The sequence below is a fragment of the Electrona antarctica genome (assembly GCF_951216825.1).
Source record: "Electrona antarctica genome assembly, chromosome: 4".
NCBI classification, from domain to species: domain Eukaryota; kingdom Metazoa; phylum Chordata; class Actinopteri; order Myctophiformes; family Myctophidae; genus Electrona; species Electrona antarctica.
The window spans coordinates 18,591,075-18,606,954 of NC_136809.1; the positions used below are offsets into that span (position 1 = coordinate 18,591,075).

The following is a 15,880-nucleotide window of genomic DNA, read 5'->3' on the forward strand; positions in this document are numbered from 1 at the left end:
AACAAAACATAATCTCTGGCTCCTGGCCTTCCAGCCTGGCAAAGATAACTAGAAAAACTGCATATTATTAAACACTATTTAAAAAACACCAATGCCTAAATGCCAGAATATGTTCTCTCTGCTCTGGGGCCCATCCTTCTCCCCCCATTACTCCTGATAGGAAATTAATGGGAGTTTGCAGTGAGAAATGATTATTATTGTAGCATTATTGTTATTATTATTTACTGTATATTATTTACTATGAAATCATACATTTTTGTCCGTCAGTGTATCACTCAAAATCCCCATACATGGGAAAGCCCCCATATATGGTGCCCAGGTCTCGTGATGTCACGTGACATCCTCAGATCCCCGATGTCATAGTAAATGCGACCTGCTGTCACAATTAGTCTTTGCCAGCCCTTAAGCCCTAACCACACCAAAGGGTCACCATGCAACTCCTTGGGTCCAAACGGTTGCAAGGAGTTAAAACTGCCTCGACCATTTGGTGTGGTTTGGGCCATTGAATTCCATGCGTTGAATCACTAGGGTCAACGTGGGTCAACATTGGTCAACGTGCAACAAGACATATCACACCACAGGGACAACACTAAAACTGTCTTGACCCTTTGGTGTGGTTAGGGCTTTAGAGCCCCATTGTGAACCCGGTCATTTTGAGTACCCTAAAGTTTTTGTTAGAAATGTCGAGGCTGGCAAGTAGACTATATAGACGAATCCACAGAGCGCTGCCCTGTAGTTGTCATCAATATTGGCCAGCAACTCTACATCTGACCTCAAACCTCAAACCCTTTAGATCTCCTATATGGATATATGTCAGAACCTAGAAAAAAAGGTGGCGATCCGAGCACTAAAAAAGGTTAAAAAAGAGACATCCTTCCTCTTCGATGTCTCCCTTTTGACTGATACCTGTTCAAACTCTAGACGGGCCTGCCCCAAAGTTATTAGTGCGGGCCCGACAGCCGGTGAAAACTAGAGTTCTCAGCAGGCCCGAAAATTAAGGCCCGGCCCTCATCAAACCCTGTACACTAAAGAGAATGTCCCCGCTACCACCCTTAGATCTCGGTATATGGAGCTGACCTGTTCTGACATTCCGTATGTTGATCTGACCATATCAAACCCTGTACACTCAAGACACACTCCATATATGGCCAGTACAGAATTCATGGACGAAAGCAAGGACTCGCAATTCACTTTGTAATGCTCCAGGTTAATTTTATTCACGGTCTTTCTCAAGTTGAGAAAGACCTATACTGGTCGAAACGTTGTATGTCCTGCCTGCTGTGTTCTACTACTGAGAACCTGACTGAAGGGAGAGGGCACTTGCAGTAAAATGATCAGCAAACAAGACAACAACATGCCAGCCAAGCTCTAACTATTCACCCAAAGGTCACCAAAACATTTCCATGATCTCAACCCTATTATCACTATATTTGCATAATCAAAATAACACCTCGCAACATCACTAGAGGCATGTAAAGTAAAGATGCACTTTGGGTGGGTGTTAGTTATGGCTACAAATGTACTGAATTGATCTTAATGGAAAAATATATAAAAACTCTGCTTGTTAAGATCCACTAATCTAAATAAATAATTAAGGTCGCAGTCACACATACAACAGGAGTTATTTTATTATACTGTACGTCTTCTTCCAAAGATGATACATAATCACATCCAGAGTTCAACACCGACGGAGAAATGCTTTTGCATCCACACACGGATGAATACATAGACACACGCACACACATCTTTTTTTTCTTTCATTCTTTTTTTTTAATAAATCTCCAGCATTGTAAATAATCACAGGTTGTTACTGAGGGGCGATGAAATGATGACATTATTTAGGTGAATGAAAATACAGCTATAAGCTGCAGGCCGTGCAGGAGGAAATTAAACTATAAGAGAAGCCTTGTGGAATTTTAAGTAGGCCTATGTGTGGACTGATTCCACGTTCACTAAAGCATGTCCTTATATCACACATACCTGTAGAGACATGAGGGAAATGGGCTGAAGTCCAATATAACATCATCAGAAAATGGCCAACATATTCGGTATAATAGTAAAGGGGATCACATGCAATGCAAAACACAAATCCTCGTATCACCTTTTGAAAATAAACATACTGCATTTTCACCCACCAAACATGAATTTCTAGCCTGCATCTACATTGCACCAAATTAGACCGAATCTCCTGTGAGGCATATCTCCTCAGTAATACTTAGGATGGTGGTCATGAAATGTGTGCGGTAAAACAATTTACCATCCCGATATCCAGCTCGTTACATTTTGAACCAACCATCTACTGTTATCAATCTCTTGCTTTAACAGCAAGTACACAGAGTTAAAAGAAGCCCTTCTGATTATCCGCCACTGTCCAGTTAAAAATTCAGTCCACTGTTCATTGTAACAGAGTTGGACGGACAGGCACAACACACCGCACATCTTGATTATTTCACAGCAAGACCAAATAGATTGCAGAGTTGAGATGGGTTCAAACTAATTTTAAATGCATTTAAAGAATGGTTTGCGTCCTGCGTTGTATGAGGTTACAGGTCAGTATTTCCTCCTGACCTTGTTTACTAAAAAGTTGGACATAAGAAGCAGAAATGACATGCAATAGAGAAGGCACTACTGATTGATTGAGATGTTAAAATGTCCTCAAGTCACCTCCAATGCACATTTGATTTTATCAGATGATAAAACAAACTCATAAAATATTTATAATTGTATTTTTTTTTTACAAGAAATTGTCGTCATTTTTAATTAATCCAGTCATATACTCCCTGATGCCAATAACCCTAGAGACCAAGATGGCTACATTCGTGTGCTTTAATAAATATGACATTTTAAAATGAAAATCTTTACGTCATAACCACACTAATAACTGTTTTTTTTTATCAGGATACCAAAGAAATGTAAACAATGACAAAAGGCATACCATGAGACTTTCACATGCCTATTTGGATAAATTATACGAACATATTTCAGTAATGCATGATGGTATTTATCAAAATGTAATTTCACATGGTAAGCTGCTTGAAGATATGAATAAGTTGTATTTATGTCGGTACTGCTGGTCCATACAGAATACTAGTATATGGCATGCTAACATTATTGATTTGTTTTTTGATCAATAATAATTGATTTCTTCCTGAATTAATATTTGCTTGGCATCTTGACACCAGTGAACTTGCTGAAGACAGACTAAGGCCCAAACCACACCAATGATTCGAGACACAACTCCTTGCAACATTTTGCAACCATTAAACCCAATGGCAGTTGCAAGGAGTTGCAACTGGTGTGATTTGGGCCTAATAGTTCCATTCAGAATAAAATGGCAACAACCAAAACAGCAAAGAGTCCATCGATCAAACAGATACAATACTGTACATTACACAGAATTCAGGCAATAAAAAATGAAAAAATAAAATAAATCTAAAACTGGGCTGACATCAAAACACCAGTCTTTGGTTTCTGCAACCAATACCTTTTCATTAATCCACTTTTCCACAGACGCTTTCAACAAAATGGTAATTAATTCATGACGAAAGACACAAAACGAGAACACGAGGGGGGACGTTGGACATAGTGCATCGTCGCTTGAAAGAATGAGAACTTGAAGAATTACCTTCCCCAATTTATTCCACAGTAGGATTTAAGGGTGGCAGAGCGCGCTAGTGGTTAGAGAGACTAGCCGACGACAAGCTAAAGGTTACAGGTGCGAGTCAACATTGCAGTCAATACAGCCATGAGCCATTAACGGCTCTTATGTCCTCAGACAAATACACACCCTCTACTGTAAGTCACTCGCTAGCTAATAATTAAAGTGTATCCATGCAGAGGGCTCTGCTCTCTGAATCTCTGCTTCTGAGCATCACGTGTTGTCCGCTGTACGGGCAGCTGAACAATGTCTCAGTGTTTAAGAATCACAGTTTGCCAAAATGCTCTGCTCGACTCTTTGTCTCCCTCCTTTATGCGCACAATTGCCATTCTTCATCCCTCTCTTCATTCGGGGGCGAAAGGAATGAATCTGAGCTCTGCCTCTTATTTCCTCGACAGAGATTCTCACCACGTGCCGTTTGTTACAGTTGGATGTGATGGCTGAAGCATGAAAGGTGCATTTTGCCGTGTCCTCCATCGAGTCCCTCCGCGTGTCAGGGCGAGCGTGGTTACATGTGATGGTTGACTGGCGTGACGTAGTTGCGGGGAAAGGTTCCCATCTGGCCGTGGCACATACCTTTCCACCAGTTGGCATGAGAGTTGTCCAGAACATGGATGATCTCTCCACGTCTGAAGCCCAGCTCACCCTCCTCCTGAGGCTCAAAGTCAAACAGCGCCTGGACATACAGATGCTGGAGGGGAAACACAGAGAAAATACACGTTAAGGACTAAATAAAATACATGTAGTGTATAACAGCAAGAGGTAAAACAGCAAATGCTTAATACATATCATTAGCAGCATTTTATCTCTCTGAAATTGTCAAATATATTTTTTGTCAACAGTAAAGCTTTTGCACAACTGAGTATAGGTAGACAGGTGCTTAGGAGAAGACCCTGGTTCACACAAAACTAAAAAGACTTGTGCACACACACCGTCATCATTTTAGATTAATACTCATGCATGCACCATCTCTCTGCTGTCGGGCAGAAACCACCTAACTCCAAACTGTTAAATTGTCAGGAAATACATCCAGCTCAAGTAGAGTTAGGAGGTTTTGGGCGAAGCGCATTTAAATACTTTTCATTGGTTCAATATTTGTTTAACCAACACACAGACATAAAGGGTGTTCAATAGCACTGATTTATGAAAAAAAAAAGAAAGAAATCTAAAACCTCAAAATGGAATTAGGTGGTTTCTGCCGGACAGCGACACAGTGGTTCTCTTAACCAACAGATGGCAATATAGAGGCCTTTTCAAAGAATGAAAATCCAGATTCAGAAACTGAATCTGAATTATCCAGTTTGATTTTGTGTCAGTTTTTCATAAAACGATCAGGTAATAAATACAATTCAATACAAGGTTTCCGACTGACAACAGCAATGATAATATTATTAGATGGATGAAGGTATATTTGCGCAGTGGTGGAAAGTAACTAAGTACATTTACTAAAGTACTGTACTTAGGTACACTTTTCCTAATACTTTGTCTACTCCACTACATCTCAAGAGGAAAATATTGTACTTTTACTCCACTACAATAATTATTGAAAACTTCTAGTTACTTTGAAGTCGCTTCAGCCCTTTGCATACCTAGGCTATTTGAAAATAGTAGTAGATCTACAGTACAAGCTCACAACGGGTCACAAATCAAAACATTTCTATACATTCTGAAACTTGCATTACATTCTGCACAATAAGTACTTTTGCTATTTTGTTTTGCGAACACTGTTGCACTTTTATGTACATTTTGAATACCAGACCTTTTATTTGTGATTTGTAACAGAGGGTATTTCTACATGTGTGGTGTATCGGGTACAAAATGTGAGTATATACTTCTTCCACCCCTGTGTTGTTTGTGTTGCCTCGGACCTGCTGCATCTGGACCTCCTCCATGTCCCGCAGCAGGATGGTCTGGCTGCGGGACACAGACGACGTGCGGTGGTACTCCACCAGCTCGTTCAGCGAGTTGAACTTCACCACCCACAGGAAGTACTTCCCCGAGCCGTCGCGCAGCACCTTGAAGTGCTGGACGTCGTTGCCGAACCTGTGAACAAACGAAGGGAAACCGTGAACCGAACGATATGAACTCTTAAAAAGCCGGATAATAATCATGCCCTCTGGGGGATTTTCGGGTTGCTTTATACTAGACCAGTGGTCCTCAAATGTACTTTGAACCCGTTTAGACCGGAGGTCCAAATTCTAAGAACGCCCTCGAAATCCTGACCTAGGTGTTCTGAAAAACTATCCATGGAATCTATGGAATGCATAGCTAACCTGAACAAATATATATTAATCATCTTTATCAGTTACTCCCGTGGGGACGTGGGTACAAGAAGAAGTCAAGATTTTTTCATATTTAAGGCCTCTAGTTTGAGAGTACGAGAGTAACGTGAATGTTTATCGGCAGCACGACTGATGAGTTCAGAAGTTACAATTAAAGTGGGCCAAAGGGACAACCCACCACAAGAACATCGCCTCTTACAGCACTTTATTTGATCATTTCATTATCAGTCCTATCCAGTCAGCATGGTTTCCCAAATAAAGCGGAAGAGGGATGTGATATTGTTTTGCCAGTTAGGTCTGTCGTCCGTCAAACTTGCACATTGTCAGCGGAATATTGCCGACACACCCACCAACAGAGACCGTTTAGCCTCAGTCACTCACAGTACTTGGCAACGTCTGCACTGACAGGATATTTCTTTAGCGCCTGCTGTGTGCAACCCGCTCACTCAGAATGAAACTGCACTGTGTAGGTATTGGCGGAGTGTGCCAGTTTACCTCAGAGTAGAAAGCTGTAGCATCAATCATTTGAAGGATTTGTAAAATTGCACAAGGTCAATTAAATTATTCCAGACATGCTGACACGGATTGTGGTTTTTCAAGCAGTTTTTCCAGTCAGAATACAGGTCACAAGTTGACTACGGACCTAAATGTTGCACCGGTACAGTTCTCAGTTTTTTGAGGGGCGCTAGCCCCTCCTATACACAGGTTTAATGTTTGTCTTTAGTTCAATGTTTGTTTTGTAAACGCCATTGACAATGAAGTGATAATTTACGTCATAATGTAACTCATTAGTCATATTGTCTCTTTATTGTTAATGGTGTTTATTGTTTGTGTTTGTTTGTTGGTTTTACCACCATTTGTTTTACACCATCATACGGGTGTGATTTTTTTAAATGTACAGGACACCCCATAGCCAAGTCTATTGACTTTTAATATTTGTTTAAAGCCTAATTATAAATTCCGTCACCAGCCAAGTCTATGGACTTTAATGTTTGTTTAGGGCAGTTATGATGTATTTTTTTCCCAGCCAAGTCTATGGATCTTAAAGTTTGTTTGCATGCATGCGTGCAACAGCAAATCTGCTGAAAATAGCACTAGATTGGCCATTTCAGCGGGGGAAGAACTGGCCCACGTCTTGTGTAAACAAAGTATAGAGAGAGACCGCTATCACCAAACTGGGCTAGCCACTGAATGTTTGTTGTGGTACATGATCCTGTTAGCAGGCCTTCTTGGACTGATGTGTTTTCAATGAGAGCTATACGACACTGTATTGGGCCTGTATTGGGACTATTCAGGCTATTTAGCGGATAAGAATCTGCACAGAGGGAACAGGCCTGTACCAGAGAACCCTCAGTGGTCTTTTCTTGATTTAAAGCAGCTGTCAACTAAACATTAACTGTCTTAGCATTTCAGAACAGTATTGGCTGACATAGAGAGAGAGAGAGAGAGAGAGAGAGAGAGAGAGAGAGAGAGAGAGAGAGAGAGAGAGAGAGAGAGAGAGAGAGAGAGAGAGAGAGAGAGAGAGAGAGAGAGAGAGAGAGAGAGAGAGAGAGAGAGAGAAAAAGGAACTACTACTTGTCTACTACTTAAACATTTGTTTTCTAATTCATGGAATTTCTTCGATTTTTCTTTGATTTCTTCATGAAATTACTGAAAACAAAATCATTGAATTTCTTTTTAATTCATGGAAAAAAGTTTAAAAAAAATAAAAGGGACCCATAAAAAAAGGGTCCGCCACCCGCGACCCACTGTTTGGTAAACAGTGCTATATATACACAGTAGTGTGTTTGTTTGTTCCCCCCTTGCCCCGTGGGGTGGTTGTGATGACTCGTGGGTTGTCAACCTACTTGACAGAAAGTGAGAAGTCCCCCGGCGTGCTCTCGCTCTCTCGGATGAGGAAGGCTCCATCCAGTCTCTGTTTGTTCAGCACCTCCTCGGCCTTGGCCCGCGGGATCTTCCCATGGAACCAGCTGTCAACAGGAGCGACACCACAAACAACCCGCTGTCACTTTTACGTCTTAGGTTAGGACATCACCGCCGAAACCTTGTATGTGCGAAACCGTTTCTTTTCAAGAAGCGCTTTAAGAACAAATCTTCTATAGCCACAGTTAATGGACAGAGGTTGGCCTGTGTGTGCGCGTGTGTGCGTGCGTGCTTTTGCACTGTAGGTACATTATTCGGGCCCTATTTTCGCCAGTGCCTTATCCCTAAACTTCTTTGCCTTTTTTTTTTTTACCATTTTGAAAAACATTTTTGAATACCGGCAGTTCAAATAGGCAATCTACAAGCTCACAATGTGTCGATGTAGATCGGCTAGTGGAACAATTTAAAAATGTTTTTCAGAACGAAAAAACACTGCATGGATGCACCTGAGACGTATCCTCAGTGATGTATCCCAAGGTCATCGGGGTTTCGGGTCTCGCAACATCATACCCCTCACTCAGGTGACAAAGCCGGGATGATCAAGTGCCGACTTACGTCCCAGTAGCTACTGTATACCACGATCACTCCCATTAGGGAAAGACAGGGCCACACACTATTTTTCAAAATAGTAAAAAGAAAAAAAAAAAAGGCAAAGAAGTTTAGGGATAAGGGCAGGGGTGGACTGGCCACAGGACGTACCAGGCATATGCCTGGTGGGCCGACCATCTGGTGGGCCTGTCTGGGCCAAATGTTAAATTAGTTGTCTGTTGGTTGTGTATCATTTATGTTGTACTGTAAATTTGGTGGTGTTAAGGGCTTGTATTGCAACTATTTGTAAAAGTCAGTAGAGTATCTGCGCGCTGGTTGTGGTGGGCCAGTCTTGGCCAAATTCCGCGAAAATGTCCGGGACGAATTTTTTTCTCAGTCCAGCCCTGGATAAGGGATAAAGTACTGGCGAAAATAGGGCCCTAACCATAACTTCATATTTTCTAGTTATCTCTGGCACTCTGGATATTAAATGTGCAATACAATATGTTCCCTCTCTGGCAGGCAGAATGGATGTGGATGCACAGAACACTAAAGTTCTGATCCTCTCTGGGAGATGTCCAGAAGAAAAGGACACCATCTCTCAAACATTAATTACAGTGGGTTGTCTACTGGCTTTATGGAACGAGGCTGAGGGGAATACTGAGACGCAGCCGACTCAGCAGAAATCATCTCGGCGCCAGATGATGAAGACCTTTCATACAGATAGAGGGCCCCCGAGCAGCCAAACCAGAGACAAGCGAGACCACAGGGATCTGACACACAGCCACAAACTCAGATCATATCCCTGTTCCAGGCCGCGCTGGAATAACAAACCATCCTTTATCTTTGCACAAAAAGCAAAATCAACAATGTTGTCAACGGCCTCAGTCTAGTGGCCAGATGAATAGCATCGACTTTGCTCGTTTTGTGAGATCTCCATCTACAGTAATATGTTTTGTTGAAATTTAATTCTGCAGGCTTCATCTGAGCAGAAATGACGTCACTTGTCCAATGACAGGCTTTTATATGAGTAAATTATAATACAAGTAGGCAGCACACACACACACACACACACACACACACACACACACACACACACACACACACACACACACACACACACACACACACACACACACACACACACACACACACACACACACACACACACACACACACTTTGTCTCTTCCATGGTGCAGGGAATCAAATCCCCCAAAGCTACGATTCTCAATGAAAAAAGTGAATTCCCGCACACAAAAGGTCAACATTTCAGTCACAAGGACCTTTCTCAGGCCCTCGATAAATCAACGTAGAGCTGTTATGTGTGGGGATTCTGGGGAAATCACATTTTTTCATGGAAATGTAATTATTTATAATATTTACCATTCATTGGTAATACATATCAGCATTAAACTTTTTTTTGTTTTGTTTTTAATTGATGTCTTACCCACGAGGTTTAACTTCAATGTAGTTCTTAGGGATAAGACCTTCCTTCCCATTCTGTTCCGCTTTGTACCAGTTCTGGTCACAATCCTCATTCAGAACCTGGAGAAAATGAACAGGAAAACATTTTAAAATGTATAATTCAACATACACAAGCCAATAAACCTGAGGTTCTCAACCTTTTCAGCCCACCCCCCCAAAATAATCACATTTAAACTGGGGACCCCCCAGCCTGACAAGCATTCGGAAGTAGTGTGGAAATAGCTCATCAGCAATAGCCGATCACCAATTTGCTTTTTTCCTTATTCTTGTCATTTTTCAAGGGTCTTAAAAGTCCTTAAATTGGCACTTTACAAAATAATGTGGGGACCCCCCTGGGGGTCCTGACCCACACATGTTGAGAACAACTGATCTAGTGTGTCTGTGTGTGTGTGTGTGTGTGTGTGTGTGTGTGTGCACTGCATACGTGCGTCTATAGTAGACACAGTATGTAGCATACACTATACAGTGGCTATTCTGCCAGACGCCCACAGTCCTCAGTAGACCTCCAGTGATATCCCATCTGTCCTTGTCACCATGCATCAGCTCAGTAGTGTCACTGATGCCCTCCCAGCAGGACAAGGACTCTCACATACTGTAGTACTGACGCCTCACCAACACATGCTATAGAAACACATTAAACACCCTTATAATGGTGGCTTATATGCGTGGCTTTTAAGCAGTTGTGGAAAAAAGTACTTGCGTGTTTTACTTAAAAGCATCGTTACTGCAATGTCGAAAATACTCTCTTACTTAAGTGGAAGTCCGGTATTCAAAGCTTTACTTCAGTAAAGGTATTGGCATCAAAATATTCGTAATCCATTAAGACCTGAGGCAGATTCTTATATTGCCTTCTAAATCCTTCGTCGTTCTCAATCTATTTCGTAATTCAAAATCATTCAACATTTTTCTAACTCAACACTTAAAAATAGCAGATATGTACAAGCTCGCATCTCGGCACGAAGTGACACGTTGTGAGCTTGTACGTCTGCTATTTTTTTTAAACTGTAGGCATCACTATATAATTTCAGTCAATTATCTATCTCCCTTTCCAGAAACCATTTTTTTCTGGATCCCCATGTCTTCCATATAGACATCATCACACTTTCAATGCTTTGAAATTATAATGACATGACATGCATGATACGGTAATGTATCATTTATCATGCATCCATAATGAAGAAAGGAATTTCCATGCAGCAGAAATGAAAGTCATTAATAATGCACTAAATATCAAAGAGAACCATTGAAACTCTGAAGGTGGTAGAAATGTGCAGTGATAGGCTAAAAAAAAAAAGGAGGTATTGTGAAACTTTATGGAATCGAATTCATTTAAAAATGTATCTTCAAATTGCTGATGCGGAAAATGGGGCAGATCTTATGCAGCCTACGCAGTGAAATCCTCAGTGTCGGTTTATGCATTTGTAACTCCTAGTGTACAAATGAAACCACATCCATGGAGCCCCTTTGGCTACATTTGTACACTTTTAGAGTTAAATTAACATTTTGTTTACGGTGTATGGGCTTAATTGGGAAGGCATGCCCGCTGCACGCACATACAGTACTGTAAACCACTGCTCCCCAGTTTGTGTTCCCTAAAGGGATATTTACACTTTAAAAAAAAACATTTGGTCATTTCAGGCTTTTGAGAACCCCAGGACAGTTTTTAAGTTGCTCGATTCAGTATTTTGATATTAATCGAAAACACCTGTCCTTGTATTGGTTCTGGTGACTGATATTGTCCTTCTAATGTGAGGTGCCAGTGTATTTTCAATTACTTTCATTTATTTTTAATATATATAATATATATTTTTTATGGATCCTTTCATTTAAAAGAATCAACTGCGTGGTGGTACCACTGTTCCTATGCCACAAAGAATGTGGACCAACAGCAACAGATACAGTAAATACAGGAGGGAAAGTAACCGTTTCAGAGAAGAAGCATGCACAGGTTTACATCGACGCAGAGAGCAGATACTAAAAATAATCATTGTTCATTTCTGTGTATTCATCTTTCATTCTGTCCAGCTGCTACCTTTTCCATTATCACTCACAGGCTGAGGCCTATACAGTTTCCTCATCGGGAAAACAAAACAGAAGCAACTTAAAGCTTGTGTGCAGCTTATAGGGTATTTTTCTTCCTGCAGAAAGAAACCTGCATTAATGCAAAATCTGTCCCAATTTCAGTTCTCTTCTCTCACTCAGCACCAATCCTCAAGCAGCAAAGGAGGGCGCTTTAAAAAGGATAAACAAACAGGAGAATATACAAGCCAGCAGAGAGCAGGAGAAAAGTCTTCTTCTAGTCAGTGTATGTAGGAGATGCACAGCGTAAAATCAAGTTCATGACAATATGTAACACATTTAAGTATCAATATAATATATAAATAAAAACTACTTAAAACGGAAAGCAATACTGCACTTTATACAGTTCAGTATACAAATATATATTGCCCTCTAAAACACTGCTATCTTCTTAGTGCAATACTACACTAGCCAAGCGGAAATTGTTTTAGTCTTAGCCTCAAATAGTACTTTGAACCTTTTGCACCCGTTGTCCTGTATTTATATTTTATGCTCTTCGTTTTCCCTGTGTAATATAATGTAATGTACTCTACTGCCTGCCAGTTGTGTGGGGGCTGCAGATGTAAATTAGCATCTTTGCTAAATCCGGTGTATTTACGTTGCATCATTGATATGCGTCTACTCTAAATAAACAAATAAATGTAAAAAATGGTTTCTGTTAATGACTGGTAATCTGTAACTGAACTACCTACAGTACGTATTCATCACTGGGTGTCATTTAGCATAATCTCTATTCCCTTTTGTTGGAGCACATCTGTGCATGAGTGAGTGTCTCTTCTCTTTGGGGTCCCTAAATCCCCATGTGTATTGTAATTGCCAATCTCAGTCAAATGGGTCGAGCAGATTGGGCTGTTCTCCACCTCTCTTCCCTCTTCCACAGCTGCCCTGTGCCATCTGTTCCGTTCTGGCCCGGATGCTGCCAATTCTACAACCTGCTACCGTGGCTAACAGCTGTGCCTCTCTCTTCCCAGCACGGCATGGGGCAGAGTGGAGAGCCCTGTGCGTGTGTGTGTGTGTGTGTGTGTGTGTGTGTGTCTACTTCCGGAAATAACCGATTGACGAGCCCCGAGCTTATGGATCTAGATTGTCTATTGTCAGCACATGACAGCATGGTACAATATCAATTAAATATAACTGTTCCAATTCAAACTAAAATGTACATCTAGGGGACTGCGATTAACTCAGTGTGCATTCATTGCAGTATAAACGTATCAGTACATGTTTATTCACTACTTGCACACACACACGCACACACGTGCACCTTTAAATGCGGTGACTCAACCAGCCTAGGAGATCTAATTACCTGGGCATGGCTCCGAAGTGATGATAGCAATCCACAGAGCAGACAGACTCCGGGAGAAAATTAATGAGGTGCTTAATTGAAGGGGCCACTGGTTTCAGCTGACGCACACACGTACTGTATGACTCACACAATGACAGCCTGTTGGACATGACCTCATGCGCCACTCTTTGTTGTTCTCCTGTATGTATGTGTGTGTGTGTGTGTGTGTGTGTGTGTGTGTGTGTGTGTGTGTGTGTGTGTGTGTGTGTGTGTGTGTGTGTGTGTGTGTGTGTGTGTGTGTGTGTGTGTGTGTGTGTGTGGAGGATATGAGAGGGGATAATGACCAGGCAAACGGCCCCCGACTGATAAAAGTCTTTGTACTGATGAATGGAACAAAGGAACAATCTGGCAACCGGAGGAGGAAGAGAGAGACAGAAAGTGGGCGGCTGAGAGAGAGAAAGAGAGAGATGGAAAAGAGAAGCAGGAAGAGGAAGAGAGATACACTACAAAGAGGGGGAGGGGGGGGAGCGACACCAGGATGAGAGAGAAAGACGAGTGAGAGAGACACGCGTCACAGACACAAGTTTTACGATTAATCGGAAAAAGATCGTGATCTAGATTCAAACACCTTTGAATCTACACCTTTGAATTCAAACACCTTTCTAAATTTGAGCAGGAATGTTGCAGCAGTTGGCTGTCCAATTCATTTTAGTTACTCTTACGTTTTTGCTACAAGAGAGAGAATTTAAGAGAGGTTAAAGTCAAGTTGTCTGTTTAAAGCCACAGTTGGATCTAGGTGCCACATTTTGAACGTACAGTAGTAATGTTCAGCAACTACAGACTAATGACAATAAATATTTTCATGGAGAAAAAAATGAGAATAAAGGAAAGTCGAGATTCACGTTTGAGCAAGAATCGTGCAGCACTACCCACAAGGCTAGGTCTGTGAAATTGTACATCTAAATACAGGGCAACGATGATTAGGCATGCACTGTCTTGTTTTTTTTTCCCCTCAATTTTCCTTCAATCCCTGACTTCCTCTTGCCTCAAAGAGAGGGGGAAAAGATTACTTCTGTGTGCGTGTGGTTGGAGAACGGGGGGTAGGGGCAGAGTAAAGTCTAAATTATGCGTCGTTGCACGATGGTGTCGCATGCCGAAATGAGCAGCAGACCTACAAGATCACAACGTGCCGTATCCATGACACGTCGTGAGCTTGTAGGTTGGTGTTTTCCAAGGCGTGACACCGCCGTGTGATGACATACAGTACTAATGAATCGGGCTCAAGATGAGAAGAGGGAAAGGAGGATAAAAGGGAAAGTGGGGGGTACAGTTTCACGCCTCTCGCGTGCCAAAGGGGATTTAATCTCATGCACTGTATTATTCAGAGGGGTTCTGTGCATGCCGAAGGCTGAGCAGCACACATCGTAAAGACTTAAGCCCTAAATACAGTACTTTATTTTATGGATAGCGGAAATGGATGTTATTATGAGCTTGTAGAATAGCCATTTTCGCGATTTACTTTTTTAAAATAAAACAAACAAAATTTGAAATTGTGGCTAAGTATCCCAAAGTGAGGTTACAGAAACATTTCTGACTTCATAGGCAAATAATCATACAGCTACTGCATGAAAGTAAGTACATGAATTAAAAAAAAACAGACGATTAATCGTCACAAAATAATTGAACATTGGAACAATTTATATTTCTGATTGCCTCTTAGGTTTAATAATCACAAATTGCACAGCGGAGATATAACACTGATGTATCAGATATATCACTGATGTTTAAATAATCTTACATTTGTGATGTTTTCTTTCCCCAAAGAAATTGCAAAATAGCGGAAATTGCTGAAAAACGTCTGATAATGAATGTACCTTTTTCAACATGGAAACAATTGACGATTATGGAGATTATGGAATGGTGACATGACAGGCCTACATGAGATGCACATCATCAGAGGGAAGTTGTTAGAACATAAAGGAGAAGGAGAAAAAAGGCAGCAGTGTTGAAACAAGAAAGAGAAGGAAATGAAGAGGGCTCTTGAAACTACACAGCATGGGTGAAGTACACAAGTGAAAGTACACAGAGGCCAGGGCCAGCAGACTGGTTAATTGGCCGTAACGTGCTGTGAACTTGAATGACATGTTTGGCTCAAATGACACGGACACGACAGACACGTGTCAGGTTTAAGAGGCTATACCGCTAGTCTGGTGGTAACATACGTACTGTAAATGGTACATTTATATAGTGCTTTTATCCAAAGCGCTTTACATAGATTGTGCAATACATTCACCCATTCACACAACGATGGCGGAGGAAACCATGCAAGGGACCAACCTGCACATCTGGAGCAATTAGAGGTTCTTGCTCAAAGACACTTTGACACTAACTCTAGGGGAGCCCAGGATCGATGCTAGCCCCTTCTATGCCCAGCTTTGTGTGTTTTTGTGTACCCATAGCGATGATTTGATTGGCTGAGCACCCCATAGCGATGATTTGATTGGCTGAGCACCCCATAGGATTGGCTGAGCACCCCATAGCGATGATTTGATTGGCTGAGCACCCCATAGCGGTGGCTGAGCACCCCATAGCGATGATTTGATTGTGAGGGGGCGCTAATATATTAAAGTCTAACTCATGTT

General features: G+C 41.5%; 1 protein-coding gene across 4 annotated transcripts in view; it reads right to left on the minus strand.

Moving 5' to 3' along the window:
- Window positions 1-1,619: 1,619 nt before the first annotated feature.
- LOC306921582 (growth factor receptor-bound protein 2-like) overlaps window positions 1,620-15,880 on the minus strand; it is a 42,710-nt gene continuing 28,449 nt past the window's right edge. For 3 of the 4 annotated variants that reach the window (XM_079498770.1, XM_079498769.1, XM_079498768.1), the window contains 4 exons: window positions 9,840-9,937; window positions 7,788-7,910; window positions 5,491-5,701; window positions 1,620-4,349 (listed from right to left, as the gene is read on the minus strand). In XM_079498770.1, coding sequence (XP_079354896.1) covers window positions 4,167-4,349; window positions 5,491-5,701; window positions 7,788-7,910; window positions 9,840-9,937 — 615 coding nt within the window. In that variant the 3' untranslated portion in view covers window positions 1,620-4,166. The remainder of the gene's footprint in view (window positions 4,350-5,490; window positions 5,702-7,787; window positions 7,911-9,839; window positions 9,938-15,880) is intronic. The other variant, XM_079498771.1, reaches the window with a different exon arrangement.